The sequence below is a fragment of the Xiphias gladius genome, chromosome 1 (assembly GCF_016859285.1).
Source record: "Xiphias gladius isolate SHS-SW01 ecotype Sanya breed wild chromosome 1, ASM1685928v1, whole genome shotgun sequence".
Taxonomy (NCBI): Eukaryota; Metazoa; Chordata; class Actinopteri; order Istiophoriformes; family Xiphiidae; genus Xiphias; species Xiphias gladius.
Genome location: NC_053400.1, coordinates 18,129,596 through 18,150,792, shown reverse-complemented (window position 1 = coordinate 18,150,792; position 21,197 = coordinate 18,129,596). Strand labels below are relative to the sequence as shown.

At 39.4% G+C, this 21,197-nt stretch overlaps 1 protein-coding gene across 1 annotated transcript in view; it reads left to right on the top strand.

The window, feature by feature from the left end:
- Window positions 1-21,197, top strand: part of prtga (protogenin homolog a (Gallus gallus)) — a 32,243-nt gene that overhangs the window by 6,784 nt on the left and 4,262 nt on the right. Inside the window, exons 3-18 of the mRNA XM_040138713.1 lie at window positions 3,757-3,901; window positions 4,094-4,227; window positions 4,622-4,918; window positions 5,038-5,197; window positions 5,662-5,909; window positions 7,457-7,621; window positions 8,651-8,956; window positions 9,922-10,110; window positions 16,298-16,393; window positions 16,514-16,700; window positions 17,505-17,632; window positions 17,846-18,016; window positions 19,604-19,777; window positions 19,917-20,040; window positions 20,126-20,249; window positions 20,602-20,715. Of these exons, the coding sequence (XP_039994647.1) occupies window positions 3,757-3,901; window positions 4,094-4,227; window positions 4,622-4,918; window positions 5,038-5,197; window positions 5,662-5,909; window positions 7,457-7,621; window positions 8,651-8,956; window positions 9,922-10,110; window positions 16,298-16,393; window positions 16,514-16,700; window positions 17,505-17,632; window positions 17,846-18,016; window positions 19,604-19,777; window positions 19,917-20,040; window positions 20,126-20,249; window positions 20,602-20,715 (2,762 nt within the window). The remainder of the gene's footprint in view (window positions 1-3,756; window positions 3,902-4,093; window positions 4,228-4,621; window positions 4,919-5,037; window positions 5,198-5,661; window positions 5,910-7,456; window positions 7,622-8,650; window positions 8,957-9,921; window positions 10,111-16,297; window positions 16,394-16,513; window positions 16,701-17,504; window positions 17,633-17,845; window positions 18,017-19,603; window positions 19,778-19,916; window positions 20,041-20,125; window positions 20,250-20,601; window positions 20,716-21,197) is intronic.

The window sequence follows — 21,197 nt, the reverse complement described above, 5'->3', positions numbered from 1 at the left end:
TATCTTCAGCAGTGAATTTGGAACTCTGGACATTCGTCTCACTTTAACTCAAGCATGCCTTTAGTTCTAACATTGTGATATGCTATAACTTTTTTGGAATTAAATCGGGCTGATTCAGAAAGCGAAAAATTAGACTCTCCTGTGCTGAGGCAGCTTTTAAATTCATCATATTGTGATCAATCCTGGCTGTGGTGTAAAGTCTTGCAGCAGCTGGACTGCATGTATTGTTTTATTTGTAAAAGCAGCAACTGGCAGATGTCATTGATACAGCGGGAAAGGATATTATTACAAAACAACATTTAAAAACGTTCACAGCTGGAGAACAATGTGAGAGATATCTAGGCAGTTTGCAGGGCAACAGTGCTGTTTCAGGGTGGTCATGCACGGCTCTGCCTGTGTTGGGTGCTTGCCAGGATCTTTGGAGGTCAGAGGTGAGAGGTGAGATTGCTGGGAAGGGCAGATGGTCAGAACTGTTTCTTCATGCTTTTGGGGAATAGGCTGAGGTATTTATTCTAAGTTTGAGTTTGCCAAAATGCTAAGCCAAATAAGAACAAAGGTTTTATATTTATATATTTTGGTGTAGTAAAGGAAATGGAAAACACATACTCAGTGTGAAAGTTAAAAGCGTTTTTGCCATTTTCCCTTAGTAACACACAAAGAATAGATGGCTGAATGAGTAAATATATATAATTAAAGGAAATCACAAAGAGCTTGATGTGTGTGCCTTGATCATCTGCACATTAGATGCCCCTTGGCAAACATCATTGCACAAAGCAGAAAGTCAGCCTCCTTTTTTCAGTTGGGAGTGCTCTGGCCAATGCCTGACAAACCCAAGCAGTTATAGATTTTCCACCTTGTCTTAGTAGTTTATCAATAATCAATGATTATCCTGCTGTTTGTCAATCCAGCATAATCTGACTGAACAGAAAGGCAAAGTAGAGAGGCAGAGGATCAGTGCAGCTCATCTCTCATGCCCTGCAGTCATATCACTTAAGCACATTAATGGCATTTTTGTAAGAGCCTGCTTTAACATAGGGGGTTGGGAGTGTGAGTGTGCATCCATGGCAAAAAGATCTGATCCTGACGTCAGTTTGTCTGTTGTCCAGCAACAACAATATCAGTCACATAGATGGGATTTTCCCTCACAGTCTGGAAAACAGAAGTGGAGTAAACAACATCCATGAATTCAATAAACAGTCTTTTAGATTCATTTAGATTTGAGGGCATGCTGCTGTTAGTTGTGTAAAAGTCATGAAAGTCATAATTCACTTTTTTTTTTTTTTCTGTTGGCAGTCAGAGCTCCACTGCTGTTTAGCACCAGAACACCTGGCAACACTGCCTACACATAGTCATGGCCCTTGTAGACACTACTGTGTATTTATGACAGTGCAGGGATTTCCTGCAGACTTTTTTTGAAAGCTAAGGACGGCATGGTGTTGTATGTTGTATGTCTGTGGAAAAATATAATAAGAAAGATGTTCATATCCAATTCTGTACAAAGGATTAGGGTTGACATTGTGCAAGTCATAAACAAAGTTTTACGTATGCTTCATGTTTATTTGCTCACTTAGGAAAAAGTCAAATAGCTCTTCATTATTCATATTAAAGTTGTCCACATATTTGTACATCAATTTGTGGGTTCCAGGCAGCATCTTCAAATGATTGTGGCAGAATAAAACCATTTTGGATACTTTTTTGGATGTTTTTCTGACAGATGTAGTTGTAACATGATGCCCTGCTTCCTGCTCCTTTCTGTTGTCTTCTTTGCTGAGTGCTGATGACTCACTGCAGTAGAAGAAGCTCTGGATGTGTGCACGGAGGTTAAAGAGCATCAGAGTGTGTTTGTTTATCCATTGCTTAAGAGGTGATAGTTTCATCCTCACAGCAGGCATCTTAAAACGGACCCACTGAAATAATGGAATTTGGTTGAAAACAAAGTTATTCAACTTTATTTTTCTGGTCCATTGGAAAAATCCTTTACAGTCTATTTATTTGTCTATATCTCTGTACCTGGAAGAATTGAGATATTTTTGATAATGAATTTAATGTCAGCTTGCTGTGATGCTCACTTTTTTTTTTTTGGGTGGGGGGCGTTTTGGGGTTTTTTTTTGTAGTCTCAGTATTTGCTCTCTATCAGAACAGGAGTGCAATTGATTTCTTTTAACAAATGATTGATCTCAGGCTTCTGCAGCTTTTTGAGCACAGAGGGGGATGGGACAGCAGTGTGTGACCTTAGTGGCTTTTAGGACTTTTATGGCCCAGTAGGAACCACTGTCAAAGAGAGCATTTATTAACAAAAAGAGCTAAAACAACTTAAATCATTATAAAAATGCATACACTTCTGTTGGCTGTTTGGTTCACTATAAAAGGCCTTATTGTAATTCACGTTCTTGCTGCTCAGCTGGTGGCTGACAACAGCTCAGTTTCAGGGAAACCCTATCCACGCAGGATGTAGCTGTTCCACTCCAGTCATCACCTTCCTGCAGCACCCAGCAGGTCTGTAGCTTTAGGTAATGGGCATCTCTGTTTCTGACATCCACTGGATCAGACTGAGATGGATGCAAGTCTGAGATGCATAAAAATGTTTAGAAAGTGAGGGTGGTAACTCAGAAATTCCATGATGGAATTCAAGAGATTTTATACTAATACTTCTTTCTTAAAATATATTTTTATATTATTAATGATTCAAATCCTTAATTATATTTCGTTGCTGATTTCAGAGCTTCTTCGTAACCCTGACTTTGTTGGAAGTTTTGTATGGCTTTTTACTGATTTCATGTGGCTTGGACTTCTAATGTGCCGCAGTATTATGTCACAGCAAGGTTTGACACAACAAATGGCACGAAATACAACATCAGTTTTCACAACAAAGAAACAACTCAAGGGAAAGGAGTTTCATTAGACATTATCGTTAAAAGACAGCATGTTAGGAATAGAAACACGAATACTCTCTTGGTTGCAGAAAAGAATTCTCTACAATTTTTTTTGTGTTAGTAGAAGCCATACATCTGGGCCAATATTCCCCTTATTGCCTTTTGGCAAATGTCCAACCTCAGTATGGTGCTGAAGTTGATAAATGTCATTGCAATACTATAAAACATTACAATTAAGTATTTATTGCCAAGCATGAAAGGTAATGGTCACCTGTTCTTAGTATGACCTTTAGTGGTATGTTTGTGATTTTGAACATTTGACAAATTTTTCAGACCTCTTTAAGTCCGAAGATGTAAACTATCTATTTAGGACTGCAATTAACAATTATTTTAATAATCAGTTAATATGCTGATTATTTTTTATTAATGGATTAATCATTTAGTCTATACAATCCCACAGAGCCCAAGGCTACATTTTCAAATTACTTGTTTTGTCCAGCCAAAAGTCCAACCAAAAGATGCGCAATTTACAATGATGTATGACAAAGAAAAGACAAGAATAGCAGTAAATTCATCCACTCGAGGAGCTGTAACCAGCAAACGTTTGGCATTTTTGCTTGAAAAATGACTGAAGTGATTAATCAGTTGTCAAAATAGTTGCCAACAGCTATTTAGCCCGCCAACTAATTAATGAATCGACTAATTGTTTCAATTCTATATCTGTTTATTGGGATTTATTGGGACACTGTATAAGATTGCTACACTATGAGATAGGGAAAAAACATTTTACATATGTATTCAAATTTGTTACACATTTTTGCGTACATAGAAAAATCTTTAATTTAAGTTGTCTGTTTTGTTTTGTTGTTCTGTTTTGCTGCAGGCATTTCCTCTTTTGCTATCCAGCCGACGTCCATAGTGGTGACTGAAGGCTCAGTCGCCAGGTTTTCCTGCAAAATCAGTGCCCACCCTCCTCCCATCATCACTTGGGAGCTCAATCGGGTCACATTACCCCTTGCCACTGAAAGGTAAGCACTCTGTTGTTTTCAGTTTAACTTTGTGGTATTCATTTTTTTACATCATTACTCTACAGCAGATTTTTTGAAGCCGGATATGAAATATACTGTGTTGCCACTCTCAGCCATTTTCAGTTGTTAATAAAAAAGTTGATAAGCAACTGCTCAATATTGTAAGTGATAAAAGCCGTATCTGTCATCCAGAATCACAGTCCTGCCTAGCGGTGTTCTTCAGATACACGGGGTGCAGCGGATGGATGCTGGAAATTACCGCTGCATCGCCACCAACATTGCCAGCCGCCGCCGAAGCACAGAGGCCACCCTCACTGTCACCCCAGGTATGTCACCTAGCTCTCTTTTGGTAAAAGTATTCTGTAAAGAGCACCAATACACAGTTTAGTAGTCTATCACTAAGGGAACTGTGTTTGCTGTAGACATTTACCTAAATCTAGGTAAAAGAAATATGTAATGGGATGGGTGTTCTATAATTCATTTTATCTGAGAAATTTTGAGGTATAGGTATAGGTATAACTATATTAAAACCAATATTACAATATTATTGTAAGGTAATTGGTGTTTGTCTCTCAAGCAGATGTAGACTCATCAGTAGTTTGTTGAAAGCTTATTAATTTGCTTAAGGGACAGCACAGATATAGCATTTGGACTTGAATCTAAAAAAACATATACAGTAAAGCTGTCTTCCTCCCCCTCTTCCCCTCTCTCTTTCTGTAGCTCCGAGCAACCAGCTTCCCCAGAGGCCACGCATCATCGCTGGGCCACAGAACATTTCGCTGTCGCTCCACCAGAGTGCCATCCTGGAGTGCATGGCCACAGGAAATCCGCGACCCATCATCTCCTGGAGCCGAGCGGACAGCAAGTCTATTGATGTGTACAATACCAAAGTGTTGGGAAATGGCAATCTAATTATCACAGACATCAAGCCCCAGCATGGAGGAGTCTATATGTGCAGAGCCACCACTCCTGGCACACGAAACTATACTGTCACCTCAGCCAATGTCACTGTGTTAGGTAAAGATATTCAGTATACTGAAGTTTGGCTGTGTATGCTTGGATTTTGTATCGATAATTAATGATTCAAAAGCTTCATATATGTACATTATATATCTCTAACTGATGTTCTTCCAAAGCACCACCCTCCTTGGTGGAGTGGCCGGAGAGCTTGACCCGTCCACGTGCTGGAACCGCCCGCTTTGTTTGCCAAGCTGAAGGAGTGCCAACGCCTCAAATCACTTGGCTCAAGAACGGAGAGATAGTTCACTCCAATGGTCGAATCAAGATGTACAACAGGTATCCATTTAAAAGATCATTCCCGTGAACAAATAAATTCCTTTTCTGACACGTCAAATGTTTTTGCTTTGTATGCACAGAGATAATGAACAGGAGCCCTATCTTCTTTAAACAACAAACTATTGAGGCACTCATTTAACAGTCATTGTTGACCAATTTAAAGCAGTTTGAATAAATAATTCACCACTGTCCCTACAGTAGAAAGGAAACTAAATAATTTAAAGCAGTGCAAATGGGGCTTTAGTCAGTTTCCCTATAATTTGCTCCTGCTCCTTATTCAATTGTCAGTGCTTGGTATAAGTAATTATAGAATGACTACAACCTGGTAAAGGAGCCTCAGGATGAAGCCATCTGTGTGCATATTCTTCATCTCTGTGTGTCTGTGTGTGTGTGTGTGTGTGTGTGTGTGTGTGTGTGTGTGTGTGTGTGTGTGTGTGTGTGTGTGTGTGTGGGTTTTTCCTCAGCAAACTGGTAATCAACCAGATCATCCCAGAGGACGATGCCATCTATCAGTGCCAGGCAGAGAACGAGCAGGGATCCGTCCTCTCCATGGCGAGGCTCATTGTGGTGATGTCAGAGGATCGACCGAGCGCGCCCAGGAATATCCGAGCTGACACGGTGTCAAGCTCTGCCATCCTTCTGGCTTGGGAGAGGCCTCTGTATAACTCAGATAAAGTTATTGCTTACTCAGTGCACTACATGAAGGCTGAAGGTGAGTGGTGTGTAAACAAAAGTGAGCATTTTTTCTTTGTTCTTTTTGCCTCACAGGGACAAAAAGGGAGGAAGGAAACTATTAATGCATTAAGAAATTTTATGGTAATGATCTTTATAGCCTCAGAAAACAGCAGTTCAGGAAATTATTTTTCCCTTCTTCCTGTCCACAAAGTATAATATAGGGGCTAATCGTGTGTTGTCAATGCTATGTTGTTGGGTAAAGGTTAAAAAAATGAAGTACTTCTTCAAAATGAAGTCAAACAACTGCCTTTTCTTGACAAACAGGAGCTAGTCATCTATAGACCATAGCTCCGTGGAGTTTCAAGATGCAGGGTCCCTTCCTTTTGGCTGATAAAATGAAGGATGCAGACAAAACTATTCACAAGAAGCACAAGGGTTGTAGTGTGGCAGCAGAAAAGCCTGAAAGCCTTTCAACTTTCCTGGGAACTCTTGCTGCTGACAACAACAGTCAGATTCAAACAGTAGAACATTTCAGAAAAAACATGAGCCTGTTCATTCAAGCACTGCACTTAATTATAATGCCACTGACTTCCATTGGGGGATGTGAGATGTATGGAATTCACCTAGAAAAAAAGGAACACCTGCTGGATTTTGTTGGGGATAAGGAGAGAACAAGAACAAGTTGAACAAATTTTATTCATGAATAACTGGCATCTGTCAAGGATTTTCTGCACTCGATTTAGATTTAGTGACATAATCTCCTTGGTCCCAGTCACAAAGAATGGCTGTTCATTGACATTGATAGAGTATCAGACAGTATGCTGTGCACCTGAGGTTGCAGACAGAGAGGCTTGGCAATAAATGGAGGCTCTAACGAAAAGAGGAACTAATTAGTCCCCATGATGGAGTGTCCAAAAGTGTGTATTCTGTGAGGGCAGTGGGAGAGTGTGAATGGGACAGGAAGGCAGACTTTGTTACACTTTTCAGGGAGGCTTACTGACGTATTCAGACTGTGGAGAATACTTTTTTTTTTACTTTCAGGTTACATAGTTTACCAGGTCAAAAATCAGACCATGTAGTTTTTTTATCCCAGGGCACTGATACATCTTTTGTGTGACTTTGCACTAATAAAATCACAATTACACACAGGGTCATTTGAAAAAAATGTCCATTTTCTTATTTTGTTTCTTAACTTGATGCGAATGGATAAAACCTGTATGTCCACAGGTGTTAAGACCGTGCAGTCAATCAGGAAAACAGACACACCAAAAGGTGTTACAAGGTTTTGTTTCATAGCAACAACGTAAAGTTTTTCCATATTTTTTCACCTTTTTGTGGACTGAATGATGGGTAGGATTTTGATATCCTGCTTTATATACTTAAATGTTGCAAAACCTGCAATCTTCCTGAAATTTGCTGCAATTTATCTAAATGAACACAAAAAATAGTTTAATTACAAGACAGGACAGATTGATTTTTTTTTAAAAAAAAATGCTTCTCAGCCAGAAGTACTGTTAATTTGTTTTCCTTTTATAGGATATTGTGATTATTTCAACTCTTTTTACAATGTTGTCATTTGTCCAGGATTAAACAACGAGGAATATCAAGTTGTCATTGGAAACGATACAACTCGCTACATTATTGATGACCTGGAGCCGGCTCACAACTACACCTTCTATGTTGTTGCCTACATGCCAATGGGAGCCAGTCGTATGTCGGACCACGTGTTCCAGCATACACTCGAGGATGGTGAGGCACATACCAAGTGAAGACCATAAACAATAAAGTCAATCCCACAGTAAATACAAAATCAAAAACGGGGAGATAGTGGAGTAATTGATATTTTATTTGTCTATATATATTGCATATATATCTGTATCTGTATGTCCTGTTTATTCATGGTCTTGGCCTGTGGGTCAAAGGCTACTGTGTGTCTGTTCTACATGACTGAAGTTATTAAATGATATTACATAGACTTCTGTGCATGCAAGGAAAACCTTAGATCATCTCAAATAGGTACTTTGGTAAAGCAAATTTAATCCACATTTAAGTAGGGGGAAGTAAATGGAATGACTTAAGCTTAGCATGATCATATGGGTGTCAGATTTTCACATTAATATTTACACTTTTAAGCAGGATATATATCTGTATCATTTTCTGAGAGTAGTTAATATCACAGCAGTTTTCACTACAAACTGCAGCCACCATGATTTACTTTGTCTTCCAGTTTTGGTGTCAGTTTGCATTAGGGTGAGCAATATGGATAAAATCTTATTTCATTGTATATTTGATGTTATATCGCTGTATATCACAATATTATACATTTCCTGGAAAAATGATTGGAAAACTGTTTTTGGATTAAATAATCAGACAGGAACGTCTGTTTTAAAGTCAATACTTGATAAGTCAAGTTGATTTATCATATTGATTCAAAAATGCCATGAAACAGTGCTGCTAATGGATTTCCAACACTGCCAACAATGGCCCAATACAACCAGAGATTTTAATGGGATTGGTATGGTATAAAAGGTTGACAAAATGATATTGTGTCATGCTAAATATATTCTCATTGCCCGTTCCTGGTTTGTATCTAAACTTCTTTCATATGGACTGGTGCACTATGTTACAAATCTGAACACAGGTGACATTTCCATATTTTAACTTTAGCTCATAGATGTGTTTCTTTTTGTGAATAATTAGGTGGGTTGATCATCTTAATTTAACTGCACGATAAAGGACTTCTTTCAGTCTTAACCGTCCTGTTCTGTCTGTGCACAGTTCCTCTCCGCGCCCCTGAGCTCAGCCTCACCAGCCGCAGCCCCACAGACATCCAGGTGTCTTGGCAACCTCTCCCAGAGAAGCTGAGTCGCGGCCAAGTCTCCGCCTATCGTTTGTCCTATCGCACCAGTGCTGAGAATACAGTCTCACAGATCGAGCTACCTGGAGAAAAGACCCATCATCTCCTGGAAAACCTGCAGCCTGACACCATCTACCTTCTGCGTATTGTTGCTGCCACCAGCGTAGGGTGGGGTGAGCAGTCTGCCTGGACATCTCACTGCACTCCAAAGGCATCCAGTGCTCGAGGTACAACATTAGGAAGAGTTGTCTTCATGATTTCTGAAATAGCAGCATGTAAAGATAAATTCAAAATTTTGTGTTTCTCAGAATTTCAAATATGCAGGCACATTGAAAAAGTCTTAACATCTACACATGGAAGAAACTGACTCAAAAATCAAAATTATCGTTTAAATACTCAGTTTAAACCAAGAGATAGAGCAAAAAGACGAGCTTATTCTAATAATCTTGTTAAGGCATTGCTTTTGTTACTCTATGACCTTTGCCCTACACTGTCAGTAATGCTGGAAGGGCTTCAGTCATGGGTCATAAAAGGAGCGACTCAGGCCTCCGGGTGGGAAAGAGTATATGGATGTTAGAGCCACATCTGAAAATTTGAGGCGGGGGGAGGAGAGGATTCTTTTCCTGCCCATCTCTATTGCCCCCTGTCTCCAATTTAAACTCAGACTTCACGAATGGTAAACTTCATTCTCCTCATTCCTAAAATAAAAACGTGTGAAATCACTCCCTTGACTGTTAGTGTGGTTGTCTCTGGTCTGCATTGAGTGTGAAACAGCTGGTGAGCATCAGAAGGTAGTTTCACTTTTCAAAGAAAAAGCTGGTCGGGAACCTCCTCTGTCCATCACATTAACACTGGAAACAGCTCAGCGGACACTTTCCAATTGTGTAGGAAGAAGTTCCTGTTTGTGAAAAACAGTCATATGGTATAAATAGCAGTGACAATGTCTTTACAGTCTTGATTGTTTTAATATTAAGGAATATTAAGATACTTTGCTGTGGCACAGTATGAAAATGAAAAGCATGTCAGCAGTACTATTTATTTTGACTCACAGTGTAATATTTTGATCACGTACGTTTATCCAGTGTTTCTGTTATCATGAAAGAGAAAATACTTGTTTTAGTGTAGGATTGTAAACCCATCTCTTGATATGATTATCAAAATCTAAATGTTTTTCTGAATCTTTTCTCTACAGTTCCTCTGGCTCCCGAGCTGCATTTGGAGCCTTTAAACTGCACCACTATTTTGGTGCACTGGCAGTTGGCACCCAGAAACTCAGCTGGTGTGCAAGGCTACAGACTTTTCTACCACGAGGAGAGCCAGCCTGAGAACAGCCCGGTTCAGCTGCGTGCCTCGGTTAATACACACACCATCGGAGGCCTTGGTGAGTTTTGTTTCAGATAATTTGAGTTACTTCCTGCTTCTGTGGTACCTGGTTTGCAGGAAATTATACACTATATTTTCATGGTTTTCCTGTGAACACCATCACTCAACAACACATAAAAGAAGCTTCATATTAATACTGCAAGTTTCTGCTCTTATGAGATTTGGAGGTATTCTGCTGCATAGATCTGCATGCATCTTGATGAGGTAAAACTGATTTTCCTAAAACTTATACAACTTGTTATTGCTGTAAGATACATGTTCCTGTCACTAGTGCCCGTGAGTGATGTGAGGAAACAGTACATTGACAGAAATTTCAGTTATCTAGCTCTTAACTTACTGTAATTAATCGCCTTACAAGCATAGCTAGTTGCGTTTAATATATGTTAATGTTAGTTATTAGCAGTTAGCAATTATAATGAGTCATTAGGCAGCTAAAGTAGTTTTGTTAACATGTTAGCGTATATGAAGACAAGCAGAGAGAGAAATACGACAACATAGAAGGATTTAAGAATGCACCTACATATTCCTACAAATGACACTCCCAAAGATTTTTAATTAGAAAACTTGCATGTTTTAACAGTCAATTAAATTGTTCAAAGTCAAAAAGTCTTTAATGTAATAATTCATGGTGGACAAATTTTGTCAAAACCAGCAGCAGCAGCATCAATTGAAAGCCAAGCTTATAAGTAATTAATTGGCTTAAGTCTTGTCATATGTTCAGCAGAGGTTCATGAAGCGTGGAACAGAACAGCACCACATCCCACTTCCATGACCTCCCAACCTCTGTGAGGTGTTTGTGTGTGTGTGTGTGTGTGTGTGTGTGTGTGTGTTTGTGTGTGTGTGTGTGTGTGTGTGTGTGTGTGTGTGTGTGTGTGTGTGTGTGTGTGTGTGTGTGTGTGTGTGTGTGTCTTTTCAGCAGCTGCTGGATGGTGTTTGGGGCATATCACAGCTCTTCTCGCCTTTGGGTCAGATTCATTTTGGCCTTTTTGTTTGAGAGAAGAAAGGGGGCTCAGGCCAATGCAGTGGACAACTGACCATCTGTGGCCAGAGGGAGTCAGCCAGGTGGTCAGCAGCTGACTTGTAAATCAGGACGCTCGGTGCTGGAACGGGATCAGAAAGAGAGAAAAAAAGACAAGGAGGAACTATAAATTACTATAGGTGTTAACTCTAACTCCTGCAGGCATTTAGTTAGTTAGATATTTAGTTCAATCGTTTAAACAGTACTCAATTAATGCTTATATTACAATACAGCTACTATGAAGCCTATGACACCTACTCCTGTTTATACTGATAATAATGACACTAATAATAAGTTAAGTTTTTTATTCATTAATTTTTTCCACATTATTTAATTTTATTGTCAAAATAGTTGTATTGGTGTGTATACTATGGGGAAGTCTGCAGTTTTTAAATGTCACCAGGGTGTTTTTTTTTTTCATGGCCCTTTTGTGCTTTTGATAGCTCTGATTACTGAATAAATGTTCTGGGATGAAGAGGAAGCTGCAGTCTCAGCTTCTGATAAATATTAAGCCAATTAGCAAGATTAGTATCAAACATCAAAAACAGAGCTTTAGCTGAATAAAAAGAACAATCTTTTTGTTCCTCTTTGATAAAGGAGCTTTGCTGGGCTGTGTTTTGAAGTGAGGGAAGCTGTTTTGTGGAGGCTGATTTATTATGTGTTTTATGACTGCTTTGAGCAGTGTTGCTGGAGGAGCATTGACATCAAAGACTCACATTGTGTTTGGCTTTGAGAGCCACAAAGATTTTAGGGTTTATTAGCCAAGACTTGAAGGAAATGCAGCCTCTCACCAACTGAGCTGTAGGCCAAACAATGAGCATGTCTTGTGAGCTCACTGTCTTGCAGTTCTGAGATTTCTTTCTCATGAATTAGCTGCAGTACTGCACACGAGGAGAGAGGTGTAAATTGAAGCATCTGACCTCCTGTGTGGCAACAAATCCTGCAGCAGAGAAAGCCTTGCTGTGCTGTGAGGAATCTGACTAAATGGCTTTCGAAGTTTTTTACCAATTATTACTGCCTTCTTCAAAACATTACTTTTTGATATTATTATAGGTATGCCGTTCATGAAAGGCAAGACCAATCTATCAATATAGCACAATTCATATAAGAGGCAGTTTTAAAATGCTTTAAACACATTTACATTTTAAAGGAATTGAAAGCAAGCTTTAAAAAAAAATGAATACAAGAAAATGTAAACAGGTAGACAGATTTACAAATTCCTGCTAAATGCTAAAAGCTAATCTGACAGTAGCACAAATGGAGAGGAGTCATAAAGTCAGTGAACTCGCTCAATATTGTCAGTCACAAAACAACATCTACTGTATCCAAAGTTTGCTAACTTTAGCTAACATTAGCCACCATACGCTACTGGTCATACCAGATGTAGTAAAGCTGTAGAACCAAAAAGCCTGAGTGTACTGATTTGAGCAAAGGTGTATTTTATTGCTAATGAACTTAACTTTCATTTGCAAGACAAATAATGTGTAATTTCGTCTTTGAAAAGATGCATAGTCTCACTTTAAATGGCTCACTTTAGATCTTCTGGTTATATGTTCCGCCAATGTGGAGCGGCTCTGTGTCCACAATGATAATATGTAAGGAAATATGCATTTTAGTAAGATAAGTTATTGCACCATTTAATTGTGAATTATGCAGCGATTATCTCAGCTATAGCCTGTTATTCACTTTAAGCTGTTTTCATCAATTAATAATGGCTAGTAATGTTGATATTTACTCCCAAATGAGCATATGATCCGAATGGAGAGAGAAATCAGGGCTGTGGTTTATTCAAATTTCTCTGCTGTACTTTACCAGTGACATGGCATTAAGGAGAAAAACAGGGTAATCCTGTGAGGATATTTTCATAAATTTTTGTAATTTGTGTACATGTTGCTCCTGCTTCCTGCACTTTTATGCTTCAGTCATGCGTTGCAAAATATTTTGGTCTACTCACCTACTATGTGAGAATATTATACTTCTCCATTTTTTACTTCTGAGACATTATTTGCAATTTTGTTAACGGCATATTAATGATGAAAACTAAGAAGAAACAGATGCTGTAATGCAAGAGTTCCTATTTTGTGTCCTCAAGACTATCAAATGCTGAATGTTGATTTTTCTCAGCAGGTGATCTGTACAAATTAAATCTGCTTGTACTGTAAATGGCATTAACTATAATCACTGATGTTGACAGCAGCCATTTTTTGCCAATAACATTGACTTCTGAACTATCAGCGGTGGCAAAACTAGATACTGTTGATTCAGCTCTGTGTACAGCTACAGAAGGACGTTCTCTGAGCTTGCTGTTAAATTATCACTTATGACGAAAGCACACCCTGAGAGACAGGAATGTGTGTGAAAGGCTTCAGTCAGGTATAAATGACACAGTGATGTGACCTTTCCTCACATGTGTATTCTCTGCTTGGCCCATGAGAAGAACATGTAGTCATAGTTGGGGTTTAAATACCTCTCATGCCTGTTGGCACCAGGCAGCGCCGTGTGCACAACTGTAGATTTATGTCACAGCTGCAGGCCATCTTCCATCTTCTCCATTCCTTTCAGTAAACACGAGACAAAGCGCGCTTGGTGTGGAAACTAGATTTGTACACCGGCCATCATTTTAAAAGGTCATTTTGTGCTTAACTTTTGTGTGTGTGTGCGCACGTGTGTGTGTGTATTTGTGTGTGTTGATTTGTGTAAGTAAGGGCAAAAGAGACAGGGAGAGAGGGAGAGAAGGGGAGGAGAGAGATGATAGATGCTGGTGTGAGGGTTCATACAGGAGTTGACATTTATGGCCCGTTCAGGCCTGGTTTGCTGCGGCCTGGGGGGCCTTTCGGAGGGCTGAAAAAAACCTCAGAGGCCAACAGGATCTGCATTTTGGCTGTTAAAAAAAAAGGGTGACCACAAATGGCTCAAATATGCCCTTTAATACAAACAGCATAATTTATGGGAGAAAAGCCATGTGAGATTTATCCCAGTGGGAAGGACAAGAAAATCTCTTCACTCAACGAATGGCATCTAAAGCAGAAGGCAGCACACTAAAAATATAACGTTTACTAATGCAGCTGCATTTATATTTTGTAACTTTAGTTCCAATGATATATCAGGTAGTACTGAAACAATTTGCTGATTAAGTGAAAATTAATTGGCAAAAACTTTGACAGTCGATTAATAGTTTGTCTTTTAATCAAGCAAATGGCAAATATTAACATTTCCAGCTTCTTAAATGTGAGGATTTGCTGCTTTAGTCTATTTTATATTATAAAAGGAGTACCATTTGGTATTAAGACATTTGGCTCTGACAATTTGTGATATGAATTTGTGAGATTAACTGGTAATAAAAATAAACGTTAGTTGTGGCTCTAATATCAGGATCTTACAAAAAAGTGTAATTTGTTTGAATAATGACAACTATTCTGTTAGCTGTGGTAGAGAGTACATTTACTGGGTTAGTATGCAGTCTCTTTTAAGTAGTATACGTTATGGATAGATAAATACTGGTTCTTTCTCATTTTGCTGTTGTTTGTGGACAACACAGGATATAATAACTAGGGATTTTGTTCACATCATAATGTCGTTGAGAGCTTCAGGTGTCTGCTCCACTGTGGGTGAAAAACAAACCTGTCCACTGAGTTTTCTCTTATCAGGATGCTGTGTCACCACCTATTAAGTGGCATTTTATTTTGACTCTTGGCATTTCCCTGTTTTTCCACTCACTTCCTCTGGTTGACCCTCCCCCTTAGAGAGAGCTCTGTAACCCCTCCTTTTGCAGGATTTAGCTTGCCAAGATTCCATGTCAAAGGTCGTGGCCCAGATGTCACAGCTTCCCCCCTCTCAGAGCTCCTCTCTCGCATAATTACGGCAGGCCCATTGTATTGTGGGGCTGGGTAGAGGTGCATACTTCAGGCCTGCTCCTCTCCAGAGGTGGACAGGCTTAACAAACTGCACAGGAACTCTGGATAACAAGATGGACATTGTACAAGAATTACAGATCTGCTGATTTTATTTATCTGTTGAAACAAGGAACGAAGGAATGATCGTGCTGATCATCTCTCTGCTCTGTCTTGGCATGGTAAACAGCACTCTTAATTGTCATTGCAAAGAGCTGTGTAGTTGTAGGCAGTGAGAATCCATATGCAAAAAAAAAAAAAAAGCTCATCTCATATGCCACACCCGTGACCCCAGATTCTTTAAAAGTTTTATCTCAGCCTGACCTGCTGGCCCTGGTTTGTCTCTAGTGAAACTCCTCAGGGCTGCATGGGGGTAGAAGTAGCACAACTTCACCCCTCCTGAACTTCTCTAACCTCCATGGACACAGAGTCATCTCCTGAGGTCTCCCACCCAATTTTTAATGAACAAAAACCTACATCAGTCATAATTTTCATAACAGCAACAAGAATGGAGGGTGTCAAGAAAATATAATCTGAACTTCTTTTACTGGCTGTAAGAGTCGACAGATATGACTCACAATAGTGTTATTGTATGCAATATTTAATTTGGACCCTCATCATTATTCTTTTAGGGATAAAAGGGACATTTGGTCAGACGGCTTTTGTTCAAGAGAGGGTCTTCAGGGTCACTGAGGCCCGCAACTGATGTCGACCATCAGCGATGTCCTTCCCAGGGGATTTTGTCTGTCGATTTAACCCCCAGATTCGGGGCCTAAATAGGAGTGGCCACTGACCACTGACCAGCAGCCCTGACTGGAGCTGGAGAAAGGTCCTTTTTATTTGCACTGAAAGGACTCGGTGACAGGGTGATGTATAGTGGAGCTCTTGTGTTCTGCTACCCTGGGTGCTGCAGAACTGACCAAAGGGCTCACGGCAGTGAGCATCTGTCGCACTGCCTCACCTCTCGTTCCCACCACACCATCAAACTTGAAAAACCTCGCTGACCCCAAACCCACACGGTCAAGCTCTCTTTCATGTAGCACCCCTGCTTCCTGTCGGTTGTAGGAATCACATTGTCATCTGGCAACGTGTCAGAGCTAGTGTTGAATCATTACACTCAGTTCAGAGTGATGGTGAGATTAAATCCCCATGAAAGGTACCTGAAGTCCAGATCTGAGACTCCATATAGACTGATGTATTTTGTAGCAAGACATTTAGGTGTATTTTTACGTGTGATTTATTTACACATTTTGGTTTCTCTCTTTTTCTTAATGAAGACCCAAGGAAGAAGTACCACGTTAAACTTCTGGCTTATAATTTTGTTGGAGATGGCTACCAGGCAGATCAGACTATCAGCACCCCTGGATGTGTTTGTAAGTCGCACGATATACTTGAAAGATGTTTTTTGAGTGTGCCTACAGCATGACGGTGTCACTTGTATTCGCTATAAAGCAAAGTTGGAAAAATAACATTATCCTCATTGTATCTCTCAGCTGTTCGAGATCGCCTGGTGCCCCCTCCACCTCCTCCACACAATGTGTATGCCAAGACTAACAGTTCGACTGCCGTGTTTCTGCACTGGGGCCGCCCAGCCTTCACCTCCAGCCATGCGGTCAACTACACTGTCCGCTGCAACCCTGTAGGCCTGCAGAATGCCTCCCTGGTGCTCTACCTGCAGACGTAAGTATTTTTCTTATTACATGGTTACTATTCATTTAAAGTTCGTTAATCAGTTTTTTGGCCACAGGTAAGTGAGCTGAACATCACTTACATGTTTGATTTATTATGGCCTAATGAAGTTATGTCCTACATATTAGCCTATTTATAGCCTATTATCAATTGTTTCTGGTTGCCTGATGAACTATAATATTGATTAGTGAATCTTTAATAAATTTATGGAGACTACTGTTTGTCACTTTCCTGTCTGGAGAGATGGGTGTTTGGAAAATTGAAACCAGATGTATAACACCTGTAACAGTGCTTTTTTATGAGGCTAACTGCATAATGGTTTGTTGCTCATGCCATAGTTCAGTCCTTATCTTAACACAGTGTTCTGCTATTGACAATGCAACATTTCAGCAATTGTTCATTATCACAGACTAAAGTTAAAAAAGTGTTTCTTTACAACACTTTACTGGATGAATACTTTCCTTGCATGGGTTGGGAGAAGTTTACAGGTCACCAGTATCTCTGTGTTGTCTTTTCTCAATCACTGCCAGCACAGCTCCATATCACCATCTGCTGGGCATTATTAAAGGGGCAGTTCACCCCAAAAGCCAAGTAAATTTAAGAAGGGCTGAGGAATATCACTAGTAACCTAATCATAAAATTTATAATAAGAGACATGTCAGCTGAAGTTGCTTTGACATAAATGCCATTGAGTGCATTTTATCAGTATGACCTGCACAAGCAACATCTCTAAAACTAAGCAAATCACACTGAACAAACTGTCCTTTAACTGCCTGTTATGTCTTTGCTCTGCAGGAGTGAGCAGAGCCTCCTGGTGCGAGATCTTGAGCCCAGTACTAAGTATGAATTTGCTATTCGCCTTCACATTGATCAGCTGTCCAGCCCCTGGAGCCCTGTGGTCTATCAGAGCACTTTCCCTGAAGGTGAGCGCAAAAACATTTTACTATCATTTAAATCACTCATGTTTTGAGTCAGGATGACTTATTGTGAGGAAGATTTATTTTAAAATTATTTATTCACTTATTGTTGTTAGCAAGAACACGTTGAAGTTGCTCAGAGTTATGAAAAGACTCTTTCTGTTTTAGTGTTTATGGTATTTTTATTTGACTTTGTTTTTTTCATCCATCCACACACAGCTCCCTTGCTACCCCCTTCCAATGTGAAAGTGACTCTGATTGAGGAGGACACAGCACTGGTTTCATGGAAGTCCCCAGATGAGCCTAACGTAGCTGTGACACACTACACGATCCTGTACGCCTCCAGAAATGCATGGATAGCTGGGGAATGGCAAGTGTTGCAAAGAGAAGGTAAGGAGGAGAGTGGAAAAAGAAGCATAGAAAAAGAGGTTATACATGTGTGTAGAGGAGGGGACGCACAAAACCTCTCTCCTGTCCAGGACAAAATGGTCCATTGGAAACCAGTAATTCATTTCATCATCCAGTCCATGTCTCTTTTCATTGTGATTTCTGAATGGTGCCAGGACAGGTCAGACTCACTTCTTTTGTCTTACAGGTAAAGGGATGGTTTGGTTTATTGACCCTTTTCACACAAAGACCACAGATTCCCAACAAAGTGCAGCAGTGTTGAATGCATCTAGTTCTGTCTTTTCAATTGTTTATCAGTCTTTGATCCAGTGTTAATCTAAAAAATACAGATTCATGCAGTTTTAAACTCTGATTCTCAGTGTGAATAAGCAAAAAGAAGGCACCCCCCAGATTTTTAGATTTTCTACGTTTTCTGTGCTGCTATAAAAAGCAGAATCTTCTGTCTCTGTAGAATCTGTGTCAGAATGACATGTATTGAATTTAATTTTCATCATGGAGAAACCAGTTGCTCTATAAACAGTTTCTTTAGACTATGCTCAGGCATAACTGTGTCCATAACTATGCCAGGGGCAAAAGGATGGAAGATGTTTTAAAATGAGTTTCATCATTAATCATTTACAGTGGACATTTTCGGTTCAGGTCTAAATGCGTAATCTAAAGTGAGATTCACAGTTTTATGTGAAGCTGTCTATAGAAAATGGTATTGCAACAGTTTAGCAATTATCTAGGAGCTATTTACACTTAGAATAAGGAATATATGATTAAGGCAGAAAGAAATAAAGTTAAGGTGAAGAGGTTAAAGAATCAACATCCTAAATGAGTCCTATAATATTTTTCCTCCAAACAAAAACTATAGTAAGAAGTCTGGGTAAAGCAAAAAAAAATTTCAGAAATAAGCATTAGTCTGGTTTGCGAATCAATGTAGGTGTTTTTAAGAGCAGATGACCCAAGGAAATACACAGGAAAGACACACAGCTCCCCCTCTGCCAACCTCAAACTGTACACCCAGCCAGCAGAGACCGCAGGGGGCTGGAAAAAAATAAATAAATAATCCATGATCTTAAAGAGTGGAGCCATAAAATATATGAAAATTAATTATCAGATGTCATTTTTTGTATAGGTCATTTATGAGATTTAGATATGTAACTACTGATTACATAATGTGTCTGTATGATCCCCGACAGACTGAATATATTTTGAAAAAATATTTTCAACAGCTCACTTAACTACTGTAGTTTTATCTGAAGCTTTTAACCACATTTCACACACAGTCTTCATCCGTTGATATCCCATGACCTAAGTATGTAATGAAAGTATGGGATGTGGTTGAAAAGATCCACAGAAAGCTAGTACGTGGGCCTAGAGTAAAGTTGTTGTTTTTTTTTTGCTTTTTGTTTTTTGTTAATTAAAGTTTTATTTTCTAGGCAAAAATGAACTTTCACATTCTCAAACAGTTATTATTTCTACGTCTTCAAAACACAAGTAAATTAAGTTAAGAAGAAGAAGACTCTCTTTCAACAATATATTCACTATGTGCAGTTAAACACCAGAGTTAAATCTCGCCAACAGGGACTGTCACCATGGCACTGCTGGAGAACCTAAAGCCTGGTCAGGTTTACTTGGTGAAAGTTTCTGCATCCAACGACATGGGCGATGGACCGTTTTCTCACACAGTAGAGCTGACAGTACGACCAGATCTCTCCTCTGACCCCCGGCTCTCCCGTGGCTCCACACACTCCACAGGTCAGTGCCATTAACATTGTCTTGACAAAATCACCTCATATCTTATGATGGGAGACTGTTGAAGTTCCTTTTTGAAACTGAAATATGGCGATAACAAGATATAAAGTAATATGACGGTGTTGCCTTTGTCCTTTTGTAGCCTTTTCTGATGGCTTTTACCACCTGGACCAAAAATCAATGACAGGGATCACCGTGGGGGTCTGCATTGCTCTCATCTGCATCATCATCTGTGCTTTCATAATTGTGTGCAGAGGAAAAAACAGGTATTTAGTGTGTCTGAACACAGCAAAAGCCCAGTTTCCTTGAGTAGCCTCTGTTTGTAGTGACACCATGTTTGTGTCACTCCAGGAAATTTTCAGTTGTTAAAACGTACAGAGAAGGAGTGAGCACATCTGCCTCGGCTGACGGACAAGCTGAGAACGCTGATGTGACTGTGCCAATGATGACTCAAAACCATTTCATTGATGCCAAGGTACTTAACACTTATTACAGCATGTAACATGCTCACTGGAATCCTGGAAAAAACTTTGGAATGATTTTTTTTCAGGCCCTGAAAATGTTTGGAAAATTGTTAAATATTACCATAATTTTGGAAACCATGAAGTTGTAAATAAGGATACTAATTATAAAAAGTCCATTAACCATGATAATGATAATACAGTATTATAATCATAGAAATTTGATATTGTATATAAACAGTTGTACTATAAACAGTTTGGGCACCCTGAAGTAATCGCTTTTATGTCATATTCATTTTATAGTTCGTACTGTATATGGCTCATACCTATTCATACTAAAAAAAACAACATTTTTTTCACTTGTAGGGTGGAACAAATCTGATTATCAATGCTCTCGGTCCTGTTCATCCCAGTGCTGAGAAGAAAAAGAAATGGTTTTCCTTCGGCAATAATGTACAAAAGGACAGTAAAGCAGTACAGGTAAGATTAAAAATGATGAGTCCTGCTGGTAAAAATTTTCATGAGAGATTTGCAGACTGGTAGGTAGAAAAAAATACCCCATTACCCAGTGTTTTTAAATTACAAGGGACTCTCTTGAACTGAGTTAAGCCTCAGGGTGCTCAAAAACCTGGCTTAAAAAAAAAAAGAAAGAAAACAGGATTGCAGACCCAACCCTCAGCCTCAGGTCGTTTGAGGTTGTGCTCTGCCTAGGAGTAAGTACCACATGGCTCAATTCAGGCCAAGAAGGCACTCGTGTGCTCCTCAGGAGCTCCTTCTTATTTGGTAATTATGAATCCACTGTAAGTACGAACCATAAGGGTGGCAGGAGGATATGGAGGTTGTTGTTTTTTATCTTGGGATATGCTACTCTAAGAGCAATAAAATTATGAGGAAACACATTTTGGTAAGTAGTAAACATAAATATGGCCTTCAGAAACTGCATTAAAGACTATAAACATGAA